At 45.3% G+C, this 22643-nt stretch overlaps 2 protein-coding genes across 7 annotated transcripts in view; one reads left to right on the forward strand and one right to left on the reverse strand.

Moving 5' to 3' along the window:
- Positions 1–22643, forward strand: part of ERI1 (exoribonuclease 1) — a 170305-nt gene that overhangs the window by 123166 nt on the left and 24496 nt on the right. The gene's annotated exons all lie outside the window — the stretch shown is intronic.
- PPP1R3B (protein phosphatase 1 regulatory subunit 3B) overlaps positions 1–22643 on the reverse strand; it is a 33974-nt gene that overhangs the window by 10898 nt on the left and 433 nt on the right. The window contains exons 1-3 of one of the 5 annotated variants that reach the window (XR_004428708.1): positions 22046–22203; positions 10398–12403; positions 7260–7813 (exon numbers count right to left, since the gene is read on the reverse strand). Coding sequence is in view for 2 of the 5 variants with exons in the window: in XM_033176829.1 (XP_033032720.1) it covers positions 11521–12375 (855 nt within the window). In the remaining 3 variants the exon portion in view is untranslated. Of the gene's footprint in view, positions 1–7259; positions 12404–22045; positions 22204–22643 lie in introns of those variants that run through there. The other 4 variants (XR_004428707.1, XR_004428703.1, XM_033176829.1 and 1 more) reach the window with 4 other exon arrangements.

The following is a 22643-nucleotide window of genomic DNA, read 5'->3' on the forward strand; positions in this document are numbered from 1 at the left end:
TTAGCTGGGTGTGGTGGCGGGCGCCTGTAGCCCCAGCTACTTGGGAGGCTGAGGCAGGAGAATGGCATGAACCCAGGAGGCGGAGCTTGCAGTGAGCCGAGATTGCGCCACTGCACTCCAGCCTGGGCGACAGAGCGAGACTCTGTCTTGAAAAAAAAAAAAAAAAACATGTAAAAAAAGAATACAGTGTGAGGAATTACTCTACCTCATATTAGGTTTTACTATATAGCCACAGTACTCAAGATAGTATGGTATTGTTCAGGGATAGGCATATACATATTGAAACAGAATAGAGAAACCATAAATTAACCTATATAAATATGAAGGAGCACATAAATCAACCTATGTAAATATCTCCAACTGCTTATTGACAAAGACGCAAAAGAAAGCCTTTTCAACAAATGGTACTGAAGTAAGTGGACATGTGTAAGCAAAAAAAGAAACCACAACCCAAACCTCTCACCTTATCAAATTTAACTCAGAATGCAACATATTTGTAAATTTAAAATGTAAAACTATAAGACTTTTGGAGGACAACAAAGGAAAAAACATTTGAGATGTAGGCCTAGGCAAAGAGTTCTTATATTTGACATCAGAAGTGTGATCCCATAAAGGAAAAAATTGATAAAAAGTAAACTTTCCTATGAGAAAGTCCATGTGAGGAGAATGAAAAGGCAAACTGAGAGAAATATCTTCAAATAATACATACGACAAAAGACTAGTACCTGGAATATATAAAGATCTGTCAAAACTCAATAGTGAAAAAAAAAACCCAGTCTACTTGGAAAATGGGCCAAAGACATACATATATTTCACTAAATAAGATATATATATGGCAAACAAGCACACAAAAAAGTTCAGTATAACTAACCACTGAGGTAATGTAAATTAAAACCACAATGAGATGTTACTACATGCCTTTCAGAATTGCTAAAATAAAGAGTAGTGACAACAGTGGTCAGGTGTGGTGGTGCTTACCTATAAGATTGTGTGAGCCCAGGAGTTCAAGTTCAGCCTGGACAACATAGTGAGACTCTGTCTCTAAGTAAATAAATAAAAACAGTGACAACACAAAAAGCTGATGAGGATGCAGAGAAACTGGATACATTACTGCTGGCATTGTAAAATGCTATAGCCACTCCAGAAAACAGTTTGGTAGTTTCTTATAAAACTAAACATGAGACTGCCATATGACCCAAAAATGTCACTCTTGGGCATCCATCCCAGAGAAATAAGAATGTATATTTGCACAAACACCTGTACATGAATGTTCATAATAGCTTTATTCATAATAAACCCAAACTAGACACAACTCAAACGCTCGTCAATATATTATTAATCTGTACTATGGAATAGTCCTCAGCAATGAAAAGGAACAAATTGTTGATACATGGACCAACTTGGATGAATCTCCACGGAAATAAGCTGCAGGGAAAGTCAATCCTCAAAGTTTACCTGTAGGATTCCACTTACATAACATTCTTGAACTGACAAAATTAAAGAAATGGAGAACAGATTCGTGGTTGCCAGGGGTCAAGGACCATGGTGGGAGTGGGGTGGGGGAGGAGAAAAGCCAGGCAGTGGGGAGGAGCTGTGGTTATAAAGGACATGAAAGATCCTTGTGGTTCTATGTCCTGACTGGGGCTGGGAGCAGTGGCTCATGCCTGTAATCCTAGCACTTTGGGAGGCTGGGGCAGGAGGGTCGCTTGAGTCCAGGAGTTTGAGACCAGCCTGGGTAATGTGGCAAAATCCCATTTATGTTAAAAAAAACAAAATACAAAACATTAGCCAGGCATGGTGGCACACACTTGTGGCTCCAGCATCTTGGTAGGCTGAGGTGGGAGGATTGCCTGGGCCCGGGAGGTTAAGGCTGCAGTGAGCCATGATTGCATCACTACACTCCATCCTGGGTGACAGCAAGACCCTCTCTCTCTCAAAGAAAAGGTAAAAATTATATCCTGACTGGATTAACATCACTGTCATAGTTGTGATACTCTATTCTAGTTTTGCCAGATGTTACCAATGGGGGAAACTGAGTCAATGTTACATGGAACCTCTCTGTCTTGTTTCTTACAACTGCATGCGAATCTACCATTATTTCAAAACAACAGTTTAAATTTTAAAAAGGAAACGTGAGGACTCTCTGGTCTTAGATGCAAGCAAATGGAGTAAAAAATGTATAATTTGGGCAAAGACTAAAATAACTATTGGAGGATTCTAAATGGCTTGGTGACAATGACATGCCTTCTCTTTCTACATTGCCGTAGAGTACTTAGTCCCAGTCATACCCTTGCCCATTAAGGCATTCAATAATTTTGTTGTATGTGTTATTATTAGTGTGGAATAGACGTTGCTCTGTCAAGCGGTTTAATATATGAATGTAAATATAAATCACATATGTATAATAGGCAGCTCAAGCGTGGTTCTGTGTGAACAAGCCAATATTTTTTTCGTGTGTGAAAGGACATGATAATTATCCTTGAGAACAGAAGGAAAACACAACCAGAGTCCACATTTACTTTGGGGTCCACAGCTGTATTTCCTTCCCATGGAGGTTTTGCTTGTTCACTTGCTTTTGCCTTTTTGTATAGAATACCCTTCAACCACATTCATCAGCCTAGGAGGCAGGAGAGTGGAATTCCTGTGCTGGAAGGCAAGGGTTTGCACCCGTATTTCTGGGGCCCTGGGGCTCTCAGGAGATGCTTCAGGGAGGGGGACTGGGCGCAGTTTCTATCTTGGGCAGCCTGTTTCCTACCTACTTGTCCATGGCTTCACATTGGATTTGGTTTTAGAACAGATTCCACGGCTTCATAAAATGTTAGAAAACCACCAGCGGCTCCTGTCTGAGTTCAACTGCACAGAACTGAGGTTGCAGCTGGAGACCTGGGCCTCTGCACTCCCTGTCTAGGGAGGGAGTGCAGAGGCTGAGATGAGTGGGACCGGTGTCCTGGAGGGCTGGAATGAGTGCCCCCGTCACTGTCTCTCTGACTCCTGCCACTGACAGCAGAATGTCATTGATTCAATGTTGCTTGCCCAGGGAGGACAGGGTGTGTCCTGCCTTACAGAAGCCCTGGGGCAAAGCCATGATATTTCAAAGCAGGAAAATCAACCAGAGTGAGAGGGACTTTTTTTCTGGAGAAAATACTGTTTGAAAAATGTTTGTTTTCAAAGTCTGTGTGTGTGATATAGGGTGTGACTAACAGAAGCGATGAGAGCCCGAGGTGGTCAGGTGATTGATCAATGGATGAGAAAAGCCCCTGGAAAATTTGTGTGAACAAATACTTAGTTGCATGAGCAAATGTGCAAAGCAGTGTTCAAAAAGATCTTATGAAAATATTTGGGAGATGGGAGGTGGCAGTTGCAGCGAGCCAAGATTGTGCCACTGCACTCCAGCCTGGGTGACACAGCAAGACTCTACATGAAAAAAAAAATTGGAGAAATCTTTCAGTAATAGGTTCAATAAATTGACTAATGATGAAGAATTAATAATAATAATTTGTAGTAAAATGGTGTGATAATAATAAAATCAGTGAAATTTCACCTGCCTTATTCCACGTTCAAATGAGACCAAGATGTTGACCAGAAGGCAATCCACGTGGTGACTCTGGGAGGGAGCCCAGCTGAAGCAGTGACTGGTTTTTCTTCCTCATCAGCTCTAGCAGTGCAAGTGGTGATGTGTGGTGTTTGGATGGATGCTGGAAAACTAACCCTCCTTTGGTGGTGAAGAGCTCCCCTTTGATACGTGGGGGCTTCCTGAAACCTTTCCAAGACCCCTCAGCACTAATGTTAGGATCCTCGGCATTACAGACCCAGCTTCAGCATGGGAGTAACGGTAAATACCAGCCGGAGGAGGCAACAGAGATGAAAGGGAAGAGCATGTGTGTCTGCCCCTCATGGTGCCACCAGGAAAGCACGGGGGACTTCAGGGCCAGGGCCCAGGGAGAGCACTTCGGAGATGAATTTCTACCTCTTTGGTCTCCTGCGGTGCTTAATGAAGGCCTCTTGAACTTGCTGGGCTAGAGAAAGAGGAGCTGAGATCCTGGAGTCAGTTAAATTCCTAGGAGCACTTTGATGTTACTTTCTGGGGACTTGGGTTTTGGAATACTGCAAGATCCAGTCTCAGTGTCTCTGTCCACAACGAGCAGCTTCCTCGGGAGCTTGGCCAGTCTCGATTTGTTGAGCATGGGGGAGAAGTGGGGGAAAAGCACTGGTAGGAAATAAGCCCAAAGCGTGATCTCCCCTTTCCTCCTAAAGAAGCTATTGTTAAGAGTGAATTGGCTGAAATTTCCAGAGGGCTTTTGGCCACCAGCACTACAATTAGGAAAGAAAAGCCAACCAATATAAACACATCTAAACCACAGACTAAATCACCACTCCGTGATAACCCATCCAAAAAAAGCACAATCCAGCCAGAACCGATTCCCAGCACAGGACCAGCCTGGGCTTTCCGAGCTCTCTAGAGGACTGAGAAGGTCCCAAAGGACCAGGAAAGGTGAGCTCGGACAGCAGTCGTGCCGTCGGTCTTGCCCAAGGTGTTCCTAGTATACACTGGTGAGCTTCCGGCTAACTCAAAGGATCCTTATTCATTCTCGAAAGCGTCCCAGATTAGATCATAAATTATATGATCTTAAAAAGAAAAGAAAGAAAGCCATTGAAAATAACCTATGGACTCAAGACTTCAGCAAGTCAGCTCTCAATTCTCTTCCGATGTGACTCTTGCTTGGGGTTGGCGAACCACGGCCTGAGGCAGAAAGTCTGCCCAGGCCCTGCTTTAGTATGACCCACGAGCTACGAATGGTGTTTACATTTTAAAAGGGCATTTAAATAAAAATAAATATGTGACAGAGACCACATGTGGCCCACAACACCTAAAATATTCACTACCTGGTGCTTTACAGGAAAAGGTTGCTGACCCCCAGCCTGGCCACTTGATCTGGTAGCTTTGGGTAGAAGGCTGGGATCTTGGATCATTATTGATGTCTTTGGCCCCAAAGAATGTTGACGATTCTGCATCCTCATCCTACCTTTGCCAAATCCAAGGCCCAACGCCGGGCCGCCCAGTGCTGGAGAGGCAAAGCAGTGTTTGTGGAATGAACATCAATGCAAGCATGTCACGTACCAGAGAATCCCATGCAGAAAGCAAAACGCATCTGTTGAGATTCCCTCTCTTCTCCTCCAAGGGAAGGTGATAAGAAGGAATGAGGTTTAGTTAAAGCCTTTCCCTGCCGCAGAGGGCTTCTATTCTGGTGGAAGGGAGCGCTGCCGCCAAGAATTCTGCCTCTCTCCTGGAATGCCTCGCTAGCTACGGTTCCTTGGTGGTTTCCTTCCACCAATTTAGCCTGAGGTTTCATCAGGCCCTCAGAGACCCACATCATTTCATTCTAATTTTCATACTTCGACGCGGTCTGTGGTCCTGGTACATACTGAGGAAGCCCTTGGGAGGGATGTGCCTTTTCCTGTATAAAAATGATTTTGTTCACTCCTCTCCTGGGAACTGTATCTCTCCAGCATGAGGGACAACTTTTGAGAATCACCATCGTGGTCTCTCAGCTCTGTGAGATTGTTTCTGGTTCGCAGGGACAGTTCTGGGAAAACGGACCTGTGTCATTCTCCTGGCTCAGTCATGGATGGGCTCTGGACTCGAAGAAGCTCACTCAGGGCCTTTGTCTCTCCCTCCCTCTTTCTCTCTTTTTTTTTTTTTTTGAGACAGTCTCATGCTGTTGCCCAGGCTAGAGAGCAGTGGTACAATCACAGCTCACTGAAGCCTCGAACTCCTAATTCAAGTCATCTTCCTGCCTCAGCCCCTTGAATAGCTGGTATATAGACACGGTACCACACCCGGCTATTAATTTTTTTTTTTGTAGAGATGGGGTCTCACTATGTTGCCCAGGCTGGTCTCAAACTCCTAGCCTCAAGCAATCCTCCCAAGGTGCTGGGATTGCAGATGTCAGCCCAGCTCACTGTGCCCAGCCACCTTCCTCTCTTCACCCATAAAAAGAGAGCTCTGTGACACTTCTTCCAGCCCAGTCACTGAGGATGTCATGAAGTCCAAGCGAGTGTCTGGAACGTGATTCACTCGCGTGATTCCAGGAGAGGACACGAATAGTGTACAAGGTGCTTCTTATGAGAGTCTATATTTAGGAACCTCTTAAAAATGAACATGTTGGCTGACTCTCAAAAGCATTCAGAGCACTGCTAGAGCCCCTGGTTACCTTATTCCTACTAAACATGCTCAGGGCCTCTTCAGTAGAGCCACTGACAGGAGATGGGAGGCCAAAGAGGCCGGTGGCAGAGCTTGGATTGGAAGCCAGACTTCCTGAATTCCAATACCTTCCAGTGGCTGTCCATGCTCACCAGAGGCGTTCCTCAGAACATGCGAATGTCCTTTGTGGGAGCTGGGGAAAAAGCACCTGGCACTGCTTCATATATGGAAGCCGAGCGGTAAATGTTCAATGGAATTACTCAGAGGTGGACATTTGCCATTCTGGGGACATTGCTCTAGAAAAGTGTTTTTTTCTTATGTTGTTTTTATTCCAGACATCCCTGAGGTGTTGGTCTCACAACTTACGATTAGGTAATGATTATTAAAACTGCATGTGAAGGCAAATTGTGGGCAGAGTGTAAAAATCTGGAGAAAGTGATGTATGGAGCTCACTTTTTGCGTCTGCACACTAGCTGCTAAACTTGAATACACTCTGCCTTTCCACTAGAGCCACCGCCCACTTCCCCAGGGTGGCAGAGGACTTGTTGACATGGAACTTCGAGATGCAATTTCCCAGCCCACTCTGCCTGCATCTTGTCTTGAACTTTGGAAAAAAGCAGCTCTGGAACTCTCACGTCTCACTTTGGGTGAATATCCACTACCTATCAGGGTCTGTTTTGTTTTGCTGGTTACAGTTTGTTTGCTCAAGCAGTTAAAAGCTGTAATAGCCACTTACAGTTTTCCTGCTTTTGTTTGAATACATCTGTCTGCTCTGGACTTCCAGTGCAAATGACAGGGTAAGAATGCCTGTGACCTAGGGTGATTAAAAATGGGTGCAGAGTAACAGTAGCTCCTGTGTCTCTTCCCTAAAACTTACCTTCTCAGCTAAGATGTGACAACTTAAAAAAAGCAATTATCTCCTCTCTGCCTTGCACCTTTAACTCAGCCATTGACTGTGAGCTTTTTCTTTGGAAACCTAAGATCGATATGTGGAAACATATCGATTTGAAATATTTCTCCACTTACTCTGGCTCTAAGAATAGAAGGACAGTTTCAGTTTTGTTTTGTCTTCCTTTATTACATTTTTGCTCTTGAGATACAAACAAACCTCTCATACCACACAAAAAACATCCATTCGTGGGATTTTTAAAGTGCATTTCCCCTTGAACTTTGTGTACAAAAATATTTATCTTTTAAAACATGCAGAAATTTCTTGACAAGGCACTTTTAGGTATAAAATGAAGATGAGTCCTTGGTTCTACATTTGCATTGAAGTAAAAGCGAACCATCCCCACAGCTGTGCTCTCAAAGCCCTTGGAGGTCCAGCAGTCTCTCAAAACTCGTCAACAAGACTGAAAACATTCACAGCTTTACAACGTGGGTTGCAGAGCTTTACAGCCACGACCAGGAAAAACTGCCCGTGACAACAGCTGTCCTTCCCAGTTCCAGATGTGTTGTCTCACTGCAGGAAAGTAAGATAAGCTGCCAAACTGTCTTCGTGTGACCCTGCAGGATCCCATTATCCATGTAACTTCTTGTCTCCAATTTCAGTGAACATGTCAGGAGAGACGTGATCGGGACTCTCCCAGGACTACATTCAGGTGAGAAATTCTAGAAGAGGAAACAAATGTAAGGCCACCAAGGTTTTCATCCCCTATCCATCAAGAGGGAAGATCCAGAAAATGGGCAGTTCCAAAAAAATGAACACTTTCTTGATTGGTAAGCATATATGGCCTACTTAATGTCCATGTGACTACAACTAATGCCTTTTTTCAGAAAGAAAATGGTTTGAAAAGATCAAAACCACAAAGCCATCTCCTAACAGTTCCAAATTGACATCTTCTAAAAATGTATCGTATTTTACCACCATTAAAATGAAATCTTAGAGGTAAATTAAATTCTACCATTGACTCTGAAATTGTTTTAATTTCTGGAGAACTGCACGGCTCCATTATTTCTCACCAGCTCCAGTAGAACAACAATTTTTTAAATAAAGAAACCCACTCAAATGCTTCATGTCTTCCAAGAGATACTGAAAGCTTATTTATTAATTATCTTTATATAGTCCAGCTTATTTATCGTACCCAGCCGGCAAATGCTCCACAGGGCACTTGAGGGAGTAAATATAAAACAAAAATGAAGTTGCTTCCCTGTTCCCGGCCAGCTGCACCTGTGACAGGTGGCTGGTCTTTCTGGGGCAACCTGGGAAAGATTCTGGAACTCGACGGTCACTTGTTACCATAACCAAGAGCTGTCTGAAGGCAAATCTACAAGTTAGGCTGCAATGAAGTCTCCAGCTAAGGAACCTGTCACCTTCTGAAGTGTGTAGGCTTATCTACTGATGAAGAGCTATCAAACAAGGAGAGAAGCCATCAGTGCAGCTCCTGAGGCCATCTGAGAATTTCACGGGACAGAACTGAGCCAAAAGGAAAAAGACTGTTTGTGGCAGGAGGGTAGCAGGGGAGCGAGTGGTAAACAGAAGCCAGAGAGAAGGCAGTATTTTTCAGACCCCCATACATCACTGAATGACAGCCCTGATGAGGAAAGTCAGGCAAGTAGAGTCTTTTATTGAAGAAGAAGGGTCTCTGCGAGCAGGTGAGGACTTGCCTTCTGAACTGGGCGGTGGGATGAGCATCCCAGGTGTGCTGGCTGGGGTCTTGCAACCAGCGCCCCCAGCAAAAAAAGCCAGGGTGAGCTGGGAGAAAGACGGGTAGTGAGGAGGGTGTATGGCTGCTTTAGAAGAGATAGTTATCACTGAATTCTCATACTTCAAATTTTGACATGGGAATGTCTTAAGATCATTATTAGATAAAATGAGACTGACTTTATTAAACAGAGTTACTGCAGGCCTTTTTCTTATGAACACAGAATGATCTGTAGTTGGGTAACATGTCAATGCCAGTGCACTCTGTGCCTTTCCTGCATTGTGGGGAGGGCACTTCTTAATGCAAAGTAAAATTCAGGACCTACATGAAATAGTTTTGTTCCATTTGAGTTCGATTTATGCTATTGATAGTTCTGATCACCAAATTTACAATATTTAAAGTACTATCTGTTACCCGATATCTGGTATGTTTACATAAAATATGGTTCTGCCCAGTAACAGTGTAAGGTAAAAATGTGATTTCCCCTAAAATTATCTTATCATGTAATCCCAGAGTGTTATCCACCTGGGAGAGGTACAAAAAAACAAAGCATTAGAATTCAGGCTAAGAACAGCCAGTTTTAGGAATAAGAATAACATTGAATAGCATTTAAGAGTATTTAAAAAGTCAAGGCATCTTAAACTTCAAAAATGAAAACAAAAACAAAACAAAACACCAACAACAACAAAAACAACCTAACCCAACCACGAAACTCTAGGAGCCAAGGCACTCAATATCTGCCTGTTGGTTATGTACAAAGCCACCAATGGGAGGTCTTTTCAAATTAATCTGGAAAACCCAAGCACAAGACTCTTAGCTTGCAAAGCCTAACAGCTGTGCCTCCAAATCCAGGCAACTGTGCTTCCACTCCTCTTCTTGCTTGCCTTAGGAAAACTTCACTTTAGTAAGATCAGGCAAAACAGAAAATAAAAGAGTCATTTAACCAAACTCCCAAAACAAAAATAGAAAGAAAAAAAAAAAACAGTTTCCTACAAATATACATGTAAAAATATATTTTTAAAGCACCCCTAAGTAAACACCAATCTTACCCAAGAAAAATCACAGGTTTGGGGTCTATCTGATAATGATTGTCCCAAAGGTCTCTCTTTTTTTTGAGACACAGTTTCACTATGTTGCTCAGGCTGGAATGCAGTGACATGATGATCTTGGCTCACTGCAACCTCCACCTCCCGGGTTCAAGTGATTCTCTTGCCTCAGCCTCCCGAGTAGCTGGATTACAGGCGCCTGCCATCACACTCAGCTATATTTTGTATTTTTAGTACAGATGGGGTTGCACCATGTTGGCCAGGCTGGTCTTGAACGCCTGACCTCAGGTGATCTGCCCGCCGCGGCCTCCCAAAGTGTGGAGATTACAGGTATGAGCTACCACACTCGGCCCTGGAGGTCTCTTTTACAACAGCATTAACCAACAGACTTTAGTCCAATATGGTGAAGAACAATGAATCTCTGCAATTTCAGAGTTGGCAAACGTAAAATAACCTATAAGAACTCGGGTGAGGTTTTTCTCCCCTATCCCTTTCCATACACACCATAAATAAGAACACCCACATCCATGTCCCTGGGTGCCGGTAAAGTGTTCTAGATATTGTAAATCACAGTCAAGATAAAACCATTTTCTGAAGGTTTTGAGGAGATACTGGATCTGCAAATCAAATGTCCTAAACACAGCAGAAAAGATGACTCTTCAGGAAGGGAGATCCAAAATTCTTTCTTAAAGAATGAAACCAGACAAATCTTGTCATTGAGCTTTCCAGGGAAAAATCAGATTTTTCCGGTGATTCAGGGTAAATGTGGGGACTTAGAAAGCTCCCCCTAGAAGGCAAGAGGAGAAACGGAAATGTCCCCACTCATGACTGTCCTGCCTCGTCAGAACCCTGCAATGTGTGCCACCACACAGGAGCCAGTGGGTTTCGATGACTGGTGTGTTGCTCTCCGCTGGAATATATCTGTGGGGTCAAGAAGAGCGGGAAGGAAATGCCTGTCTCAATCACCAACTATTTTGCTCTTATTATCTTTTCCTGAACGTCAGATCAATTGTGGAAAAACATAAAATGCAAAAGATGAACTTTCAGAAAACAAGAGCCAATCCCATTTCTCTTCTGCAGCTGCATTGGAAATGTGCGTCAGGTCAGTGTGTCACAGCACAGAGATACACGTGGACCAGGAAGCAGCAGCTTGCAGGAAAGGCCTGGCTGGCAGAGAGCACCCAAAGATGAACACGACGAACAGTGAGGGTCCGACGCGAGGTGGCTGGGGCTCAGCGGCTTTTGGCGACTGATGTCCCACCTCTGAGTGGAGAGCAGAGGAGAGATCCTTCCAGCTTCATCAGCTCCTACAGCTTCATCCGCACTGGCACAGGCTTGGTTCCCATCCATACCCTTTCCAACACAGACCTGCACAGACTCTCGTGGCTGCCCCAGTGCCAAAGCGTGCCAGCCACCAGCGCTTCTCTGAGTGAGACACCAATTGTGTAATCTGAACCTGGCTGGATTTGCTGGTTTAAGAAAGAAGTGAAGAGGATCCTTTTAGTTTCCCAAACTGGGCCTCATGGAAGTTCCACTTTGCTCCTCCCTGGCCTTCCATCTCCACTGCACAGTGAGCAGAGCTAGGCTTGTCTGCAGCAGCTCTGCCACGCCCTGTCACCCGCAGTCACTAGTAGTAGGGCCCTAGCTTTTCGTATCCGAAGTAACTTGGCCACTCTGGAAACAGACCATAGGAACACCGAGGGCTTCCAAATTGGTCAAAGGATATTCCCAAATCCGGTCCATTGTGGGGCTTGGCCGTTCCCTGGGTAGATTTTAACTCAGCCTGGATGATCCTATAGTTCTTGCCTCTGTTGCTGTCCCAGTGCGTCTGTCCATTGCACTCGTAGTACACAGCAAACTCCATTCTTTCATAAGACTGTATCTTCTCGGGCAAGCTGATATCGAAGGAGAACGTGTCCCTGTCTGAACCAGCGTAAGTGTCCTTCACGTACTGACAAGGAAAGTCTGTGTAGCTCTTCCAGGTGTCAAACGTCATCCTTATTTTCACGGTCTTCTCAAATGCAAGGTTCTGAACCTTCACAGTGCCTGCAATGGCCCTGTCCTTGAGCACACAGTTCTCAAGGCAGACGTGGTCAGCCTGAAGTCGATTTCTAAAATCTAAGTAATCTGCAGAGGGCTGGGAAAAATCCAGAACAAAGCTCTCGCTCTCTGCTGTCGTCAAGCTCACAATGCTGTCTAGGAGCTCGGTGATGTTGAATGGGATATCTAGCGGGTCATCGAATTCTGAGAACACTTTGACCATTGTCAAGGCCAGCCCTTGATTGTCTGCGAAGGACACCCGCTTTTTCACCTTCTTCTCCTGGACAGCCGGGGCCACCATTCCACTGGCTTCATTCTTGCTGCTCAGCTGAATACAAGGCCTCAGTGGTTTGCTGGGCTTTGCTGAGATCTTAAAGGCAAACCTCTCTCCGCGCAAGGAAGGAGCCATGCAGTTGTACCTGTACTCGATGTCCACAGCCATCGTGGGGCTAGATGAATAGGCTAGAACCCTGGAAAGGGAGAAGAAAGAAAACAGCAGAGCGATCAGATCAGACAGGTGTGTAAAGGCATCATTCCAGCAGGGACTGGCAAACAATATTTCCTTTTATCTCTGCCCACATGGCTACAGGTCAGGATTAACTCTGGTGCGGTCCAGCACAACACGGGTTTGAGGGAAGATTATGCTGTGGGGGGGGATGAGTTGGGGGATGGGGTTCAAGGTTAAAACAAACAAAAGAGTAAGAAACCCACCAGTTTTAAAACTAAATGCACAGGTTTTTTGGTCAGCATTTCTTGGGGCCTTCTGTTGGCTAATGTGCCACAGAGGATAATTAAAAGGGCATATACTGTTTTAAGATTTCCCAAACCTATATGACTCAAAAGGTGTCTTCCACAGATAGACACTATTTATTTACGTATTTTTAGAGACAGGGTCTCGCTCTGTCGCCCAGGCTGGAGCACAGTGGCGTGATCACAGCTCACTGCAGCCTCGACCTCCCAGGCTCAAACGATCCTCCCACCTCAGCCTCCCAAGTAAGTGGGACCACAGGCGCAAGTCACCACGCTTGGCTAATTTTAAAAAATTTTTGGGCCGGGCGTGGTGGCTCAAGCCTGTAATCCCAGCACTTTGGGAGGCCGAGACGGGTGGATCACGAGGTCAGGAAATTGAGACCATCCTGGCTAACACGGTGAAACCCCGTCTCTACTAAAAATACAAACAATTAGCCGGGCGAGGTGGCGGCGCCTGTAGTCCCAGCTACTGGGGAGGCTGAGGCAGGAGAATGGCAGGAACCCGGGAGGCGGAGCTTGCAGTGAGCTGAGATCCAGCCACTGCACTCCAGCCTGGGTGACAGAGCAAGACTCCGTCTCAAAAAAAAAAAAAAAAATTTTTTTTGTAGAGACAGGTCTCACTATGTTGCCCAGGCTGGTCTCGCACTCCTGGCTCAATCCATCCTCCTGCCTTGGCCTCCCAAAGTGCTGGGATGACAGGTGTGAGCCTCTCTGCCCACACTTTATTAATTGAGAGGTAAAAATTGTATATTCTTGTGGTGTACAACATGTTTCCATATACGTATACATTGTGGAATGGCTAAATCGAGCTATTTAACATGCATTATATCACACTTTTTTTTGCAGTGAGAACACTTACAGTCCACTCTCAGCAATTTTCAAGTATATAACATATCATTACTAAGTATAGGCACCATATTGTACTCTTGAATGTATTCCTCCCTGTCTACCTGAAATTTTGTATCCTTTGGCCAAAGGATACCTCTCCAGTCCCTCCACCCCCAGCTTCTGGTAGCCACCATTGTACTCTCTGGTTCTATGAGTTTGACTTTTTCAGAATCAATGTATAAGTGAGATCATGCTGTATTTGTCGTTCTGTGTCTGACTTATTCACTTAACATCCTCCAGTTTCATCTATGTTGGCACAAATGATAGGATTTCCTTCTTTTTTCAGGTGGAATAGTATTCCACTGTGTTTATATGCCATGTTTTCTTTATTCACTCATCTAATGATGGGCGCTTAGGGTGATTCCTTATCTTGGCTTGGTGAATAATGCTACAGTGAACATAAGAGTACAGATCACTCTCTGATACACCGACTTCAATTCCTTTGGATATATGTCCTGTAGTAGGATTGCCGGGTCATAGAGTAGTTCTAGTTATGGTTTTTTGAGGAGCCTCCCTACTATTTTCCATAATGGCTGTACTCATTTACATTCCCACCAACAGGAGACAAGGGTTCCCTTTTCTTCACGTCTTTGCCAATACTTATTTTCTTTGGTCTTTTTGAAAATAGCCATCCTGACAGGTGTAACGTGACATCTCATTGTGGCTTTATATTTGCTGTAATCTGATAAAATGAAATGGACTCAGGCCGGGCGCGGTGGCTCAAGCCTGTAATCCCAGCACTTTGGGAGGCCGAGACGGGCGGATCACGAGGTCAGGAGATCGAGACCATCCTGGCTAACACGGTGAAACCCCGTCTCTACTAAAAATACAAAAACTAGCCGGGTGAGGTGGCGGGCGCCTGTAGTCCCAGCTACTCGGGAGGCTGAGGCAGGAGAATGGCGTAAACCCGGGAGGCGGAGCTTGCAGTGAGCTGAGATCTGGCCACTGCACTCCAGTCCGGGCGACAGAGCGAGACTCCGCCTCAAAAAAAAAAAAAAAAAAGAAATGGACTCATCCCACAAATATAGACTGGGTGTTTCCTATATGCCAGGCATTGAGCAAGACACTGGGATTCAATAGTGAAGACAGACACAAACCTGCTTTCATTAAGCTTATGGTAGGTTTTTAATGTCAGGATACCGTTCTTTTAAAAAGAATCAAGGCCGGGCGCGGTGGCTCAAGCCTGTAATCCCAGCACTTTGGGAGGCCGAGAAGGGCGGATCACGAGGTCAGGAGATCGAGACCATCCTGGCTAACACGGTGAAACCCCGTCTCTACTAAAAAAAAAAAAAAAAGAATCAGCAGGCCAGGGGCGGGGGCTCACACCTGTAATCCCAGCACGTTGGGGGGCCGGGCAGGTGGATCATCTGAGGTCAGGAGTTCGAGACCAGCCTGACCAATATGGCGAAACCCCATCTCTACTAAAATTATAAAAATTAACCGGGCATGGTGGCGTGCACCTGTAGTCCCAGCTGCTCTGGAGGCTGAGACAGCAGAATTGCTTGAACTCACGAGGCAGAGGCTGCAGTGTGCAGAGATCACATACTCCAGCCTGGGTGACAGGGCAAGACTCCATCTCAAAAAATAAAAATAAATAAAATAAAAACAACCAGCAATTTAGTATTTTTAAGCCTTTAACATAGGTGAATATGTGTTTTTTCCACAAGTAAAAAATTGGCTCTATAAGAATAAAAAGCAAATAGAATCATGATAAACAAGGAAAAATCTGAGTTAACAAAAACTATATTTTCTATAAGTAAAAATGATAAGTAAAACAAAAAAAGATTAAAGACAAACTGAAAATATTTTACAATAAGCATAGCAGCAGAGCTAATACCTTAATATGTAAAGTGTTCTTATAAAGCAATAAAGTCAAATATTCCACATAGAAAAATAAGCAAAGAATGTGAATAGAAAATTCAGGAAAAAAAATTTTAAAGTGGCCTATAAATATGCAAAATGTTCAACCTTATCATTAATTTAAGAAGTGTAGATGAGAAACAATGTATGTTTTTTATTTATTGAATTAGGAAAAAAATTTAAAAGATAATGCAAGCTTTTTCTTTTTTTTCTTTTGAGATTGGGTCTTACTCTGTCACCTCGGCTGGAGTGAAGTGGTATGAACATGGCTTATGGCAGCCTCCACCTCCTGGGCTCAAGCGGTCCTTCCACCTCAGCCTCCCAAGTAGCTAGGACCACAGGCACAAGCCACCATGTCCGGCTAATTTTTAAAAAACATTTTTTGTAGAGACGAGGTCTCACTGTGTTGCCCAGGCCAGTCTTGAATTCCTGGACTTAAGCAGTGCTCCCATCTCGGCCTCCCAAAATGCTGGGATTTACAGGTATGAGCCACTGTGCCCAACCAATGCAAATATTTTCATTAGTCTAAATTGGCACGACCTTTCTAATTTTTTTTTATCATTTTTTATTCTAACATCACATAGAGACATTTATCCTAAGAATTAAAAACACATGGAGGTGAAGGTACTACAATGTTCAATGCCACATTATAGGCGGAAAAAAGATGACAAAATAACCTAGATGACCATTAACAGGTACCTGGTTAAATCGAATGTACCACATCCATGTGATGTACTTTTATTTTTATTGTTATTATTTTTTCCTTTTTTGAGACAGAATTTCACTCCTGTCGCCCAGGCTGGAGTGCAACGGCAGGATCTCGGTTCACTGCAACCTCTACCTCCTGGGTTCAAGTGATTCTCCTGCCTTAGTCTTTCGAGTAGCTGGGATTACAGGAGTCTGCCACCACGCCCAGCTAATTTTTGTATTTTTAGTAGAGACAGGGTTTCACCATGTTGGCCAAGCTAGTCTCAAACTCCTGACCTCAGGTGATCCACCACCTCGGCCTCCCAAAGTGCTGGGATTGCAGGCAGGAGCCACCAAGCCCAGCCCATGTGATATAATTTTATATCATCATTAAAGCCATTATTTTTAAAAAAGATTTAAATGAAATGAAAAAATGATACTTACATTTATGTCTATATATATAGAGAGAGAGAGAGAGAGAAGATAAAATTGTACGTAGAAACTAGACTTGGGGTGAAAAAATGCATTTGACCCTTCAATGACATGAGTTTGAACTTTGCAGGTCCACTTATGCTCCGATTTTCTTTTTTTCTTTTTTTTTTTGAGATGGAGTCTCGCTCTGTCGCCCAGGCTGGAGTGCAGTGGCCGGATCTCGGCTCACTGCAAGCTCCGCCTCCCGGGTTTACGCCATCCTCCTGCCTCAGCCTCCCGAGTAGCTGGGACTACAGGCGCCCGCCACCTCGCCTGGCTACTTTTTGTATTTTTTAGTAGAGACAGGGTTTCACTGTGTTAGCCAGGATGGTCTTGATCTCCTAACCTCGTGATCCACCTGCCTCAGCCTCTCGAAGTGCTGGGGTTACAGGCATAAGCCACCACACGCGGCCTATGCTCAGCTTTTCTTCTCCCTCTGCCGCTCCTGAGACAGCAAAGATCAACCCCTTCTCCTCCTCTTCCTCCTCCTCCTCAGCCTATTCAATGTGAAGAGGATGAGAATGAAGACCTTTATGATGACCCACGTCCACTTCATGAATAGTAAATATACTTTCTCTTTTCTTTGATTTTCTTAACATTTTCTTTCTTTTAGCTTACTTTACTATAAGAATACAATATACGTTACATATAAAATACAAAATACGTGTTAATCGACTCTTGATGTTATTGGTAAGACTCTGGTCAACAGTAAGCTATTAGAAGTGAAGGTTTTGGGGAGTCAAAAGTTATATATGGATTTTTGACTGTGTGGGGGCTAGGCTCCCCTAGACCCCATGTTGTTCAAGGGTCAACTGTATTATGTAAATGCAGAGAAAAAAGACTAGAGATATATTTAAAATCAGAATACCTAGGTGACAAGATTTCAGGAATTTCTGGTTTCCTAGTTTATATTATCTTATATTTTCTAAAATAATATTGTGTCTATCATCAGAACAAAATGAACCTAAAAAATCCTCAAACGTTTTAAGATATGCCAAAAACCTATCCCAACACTATTGCCTCACTATAGCTGAGCACTTTTTTTTGTGAGACAGGATCTTGCTGTGTTGCCCAGGCTGGAGTGCAGTGGTGCAATCATAGCTCATTGGAACCTCAAACTCCTGGGCCCAAGCGATCCTCCCGCCTCAGCCTCCAAAGTAGCTGGAACTAAAGGTGTACACCTCCATGCCCAACTAATTTTTCAATTTTTATAGAGGCAGGGTTTCACCATGTTGCCCAGGTTGGTCTCAAACTCCTGAGCTCAAGCAATCCTCCCGCTTCAGCCTCCCAAAGTCTGAGCACTTTTTATCATTCTGATTATCATGGCAAATTTATATTTTGATTTGACAGTTTCAATGGACTAAATTAAGGAAATGAGTGCCAAAACTAGGATTAAAATCTCAAGTCTGAGAATCACAGAACACAGGATCGGGATGAGTCCCCAAACTTATTTCCTCTCAATGTATCCCCCTCCTTATGGCACAGGTGTAGGTGTGTGATAACGTGTTGGGGAGCTCACTCTCGAGCAGCCATGGCCACCCCAAGAAGTGACAGGCAACATGCCAAGTGTCTTCTGTAAAGAGCTGGGACCACTGGTTCAGTTCCATAAATAATCTCTCATTTTCACCCTCTGACTATGATTAACCAAACATGTAAAGAAAAAGGGTGACAGGATAAACACGTATCAGATTTGACCCCATTTTTTCAAAAGTACAGCACTTCCCTGGGATGCAAGAAGCACTTACAGATGGTCAGTCAGAAAAATACACATATTCAGAACCAAATAAAGCAATAACTTATGGCCAGAATGCAGGTACTTATTCATTTTAAAGGATATCTGTCTCAGTTTTGCCTCTACTAAAATCAATCTAGTGAAAATGTTAAGGGCAAATGTGCTTTCAATTATCTGTTCTTATACCCACGTAACTGTTCTGGAAAGGAAAGTTCTGACTGAATTAGGCAAGGTAGGTTTGCAGAGGTTCAGTGGATTGACTAACAGGTTCAATGTGAAAAAAAAAATCCTATACTTAACAAAATATCTAAATTTTAGTTACTCTTGTCCTTTGCAAACTATGTTGGAATTATACCCTCAGCTCTAACTTTAACACAGGTAGTGTTTTTGTTTTGTTTTGTCTCATTTTTATTTTTTATTTATTTATTTATTTTTGAGACGAAGTCTTGTTCTGTTGCCCAGACTGGAGTGCCGTGATGCGATCTCAGCTCACTGCAACCTCTGCCTTCTGGGTTCAAGTGATTCTGCTGCCTCAGCCTCCCAAGTAGCTGGGATTACAGGCACGTCCCACCACCCCCAGCTAATTTTTGTATTTTTAGTACAGAAGGGGTTTCGCCATGTCAGGCTGGTCTCGAACTCCTGACCTCATGATCTGCTCGCCTCGGCCTCCCACAGTGCTGGGATTATAGGCATGAGCCACCACACCCAGCCTCGTTTTTAAGTAAGTATAAAGACCAAACAAATGGCTATATCTGACATCCCAGTGACCCCCACTCTACCCATCCTGAAAAATCTGGGTGTGAAACTGAGGGAGGAAGGGTTCCTCTTCACAGCTTCCTCCTCACCTGAGTCAGCACAGGTCAGCTGCAAGTTCTCTTTGCACCTCCAACAAGCCTGCAAACCAACCTCCTACGTGCTTTCCTGCATGTTAGAAAAAGGCTTGGAAACTCTCAAGATATTGTGGAAACAGAATTCCAAAGCAAAAGGATCAAAGAATATACATGCTTACAGCACACTAGAGCCAATGTCCCAAGTTCTAATCCCGCAGGCTGAAGAGACTTAGCTGAAGACCTTGGTAGAGTTTCACTGTTTCAACCCAGTGGCATCAATTTGCCCCTGAGATCCCTTTTATCACCAAACTGTAAGAATAAGCAGAAGTCCAGCTTGGAGAGGCCAGGCTCCAGTCAGAGCCAGAGCTAATTAAACAATGCTGCCCGCACTTGCAGGAGTCAAATTGCTATTGCAAGATTCTTCCATGAAAGGCAAAAGTAAGGTTATGATGGCCCGAGATTACCTGCAGGACTACTACCCCAGGGACATTGCACAAGCAACCCCAGTATAGAATCCCTTCACTCTGTTTGTGTGTCACCATAACTGCAGGTGAGGACATTAACCTGTGTGACCTCAATCTGGGGTATGACTCGACTGTCAGTCACCTGGCCTATCCCACAGATAGCTTCCAGCTTTTATTTACCTGGTCATTCTCCAAGAATCAGCACACCAAAATGCTGGTTTGGTGTAGGCTTTCCTGACCTGCTCAGGAACACCCCAGCAGCCTGTGACAGGGATGGCTCCCGCCATTCAGAAGTACTCCTAGCAACTGAGATGTGCAAGGTAATATTAAGTTCCTGAAAAGAAGGCACCTGGACACGTGCTTCTTTTACAAATGACATGAAAATGATCAGTTCCAACACAGGATGCACCAGGCTGCAGCCCAGCCTCCTCTCCTGAGAGACTCTTTGGCTACTCCAGCTGTGTCCTTTTCCCAGGCCAGGGAGTATGAGTCACCAACGTTGGCCAGGGGAAAACAAAAGAACCAGAAGTTATGGACATACATTTGAACCATGAGAGCGGGATTCAGGATGTGATACCAGTTGCAGGATAGGAACACGAGTGTGTGAGTGCTGCTCCCAGGCAGGTATGAATCCTCAAACACGCTTCCATAGAGATGCCTCAGAGCTCAGGGATCAGTGTCCCTGGTGAGGGACTGGGCCATGCTTGAGGGTAGATGTCGGTGTTCATGGCTAAGCCAGGGCAAACCCTAACAGATCATGGAGTTAGGTTTGCATAAATGCTTTCTCTGTTCCACTCATGACAACACACCTGCTCAAGACAGCTGGCCAAGGTGAGACAGCCATGGTGATAACTACAGACCCGCACACAGAAAATAACCCCATGACCTTCACGGTTTCAGGCAGCTGGGCTACTGACTTTCTGGCTATACCTTTCATAGGGAGGAAACCTTTTATGTATCAGGGCCACGACATTATCCCCTCCATTCTCTCATTCTCTCTCTCTCTCTCTCTCTCTCTAATTCTCTCTCTCTCTCTTTTTTGAGAAGAAAAGACAAAAAAAAAAAAAAAAGGCCGGGCGCAGTGGCTCACACCTGTAATCCCAGCACTTGGGGAGGCCGAGGCAGGCGGATTACCAGGTCAGGAGATCCAGACCATCCTGGCTAACACGGTGAAACCTCGTCTCTACTAAAATACAAAAAAAAAAAAAAAAAAAATTAGCCGGGCGAGGTGGCGGGAGCCTGTAGTCCCAGCTACTCGGGAGGCTGAGGCAGGAGAATGGCGCAAACCCAGGAGGCGGAGCTTGCAGTGAGCTGAGATCCGGCCACTGCACTCCAGCCTGAGCGACAGAGCAAGACTCTGTTCCCCCCCCCAAAATAATAAATAAACAAAAACAAATGAAACAAAAAATAAGATACACAAGGAACCCACCAGGAACACTGAAAGCTGCCAAACTGCATTCAGTAAACATTCACGACCAGGTTATAATTTTCATTTTTAAAGCCATGGCCATCTACCTCCCTCCAACAATTAATTCTGTGTTCCCTTCCAAAAGGTTTCACTGATCCAGCCTAAAGAGAGTGCACGTCTTTCCCCCTTGTATTCAGACCATGGGGCCCTATTCACAGCCTTAAAGGCTACTTGTACCCCTTGATCCTGTCCCCATCATCCAAAGAATCTTGATATTTGTGAATGAGGTTGCATATTCTAGGAAAGAGGCAAGTTCAAATGACACAGCCCCTGCCGTCTGAAAACGTAGGAGGGAAAACAGGGCACTAGGCTAAGAATGCCCGCACCTTGTTTTGCTGCTGGAGCCAGTCACTCAGCGGCTGTGGGCTTGAGGTCCCCCTCCAAGGTCCCTGCTGGCCCTGACATTGTATGTTGCGACCCACGCCTGGTGCCGCTTCTCTTCCCACTAACTTTTTTCCCTAAATACCTCAACTGCACTTTTGTGGTAAGTCCTCCAGCTGTCTTCACTTTAGTTTTGGCTCCTGGACAACTCTGCCCAAGGAACCATTTCCTCCTCTCCCCCTGTTCCTCCCAGCCCAAAGCCCTAATTGTCTCTTCTGCTGCTCCCTGGGTCTCCCAGGCAGGCCCCGCCACTCAGACCACAGGTTCCAACACCTTCCAAGTCTCCAAGATCCCAAGTCCAGTCTTTCCTCTGTTTTCTCCTCTTTTTCAGAAAACAATGCTCTGACAGGCCCCAAATATTCCAGTACGTCATTACCGGCCCCCACTCCCTCTTTTGCAGCTACTCTGCCTTCCACACCCCTTTTTTTGGTTTCCAAAGGGAGGCAGGAACAGGCCAGTGCTCTCCAGGCTGGAGGATCCCACCAGTTATTCTCCGACCCTGTCCCCTCCGTCCAGCTCGGCCAGGGCTGCACTCCGCCCCAACCTCCCTACAAGCTTCCTTGGCCTCGCGCGGCACCCACCTTTTGGGCCGCAGAGAAGCCCCCTCCCCAGCTCGCTCGCCGCATCGGAGAGCCCGCAGGGTTGTGGCAAGGGCGACTACGTGAGCGTCGGTGTGTCCGGGAGGCAGGGCCTGGGCTGGGTTCCCGGAGATGTCGGCGGGGGGAGGAAGACGACGAGAAGGAGGAGCCCGTTATCGCACCCGGGCGGGGCCGGCAGCGGGGCAACCCCGGCCCGAGCAAGCAGCGCGACACCAGCACCCCCGCGCGGCCGCCTGGCCTCCGCCAGCCCGGGACCGGGATCGTCCTAGGTCCTGTCGCCCTCGGTGGCCTGAGAGCCTACCAACTGTATTTCCTCGCGTTTTATAGGGAAACCAAGGCCCGGAGAGAGACGAAGCAGCTTGTCTTTAATCTCCAAACCCCACTACCCAACTTTGGAGACGTCTCCAGACCTGTCAGGACCCGGGGCTGGGAACTTGTGCTAGGTTCGAAGCCAGAACAACAGGTGGCAAAGGGATCAGGCGCCGCAGCCGCAGCTCCCGGGTCACGGTCGCAGCCGGGCCCAGCAGCGCGGTGGAGCACGTGGACCAGCTGCAGTCCCTGGATCGCCCTATCCACGATG

The sequence above is a fragment of the Trachypithecus francoisi genome, unplaced genomic scaffold (genome assembly GCF_009764315.1).
Source record: "Trachypithecus francoisi isolate TF-2019V2 unplaced genomic scaffold, Tfra_2.0 Contig01554, whole genome shotgun sequence".
NCBI classification, from domain to species: domain Eukaryota; kingdom Metazoa; phylum Chordata; class Mammalia; order Primates; family Cercopithecidae; genus Trachypithecus; species Trachypithecus francoisi.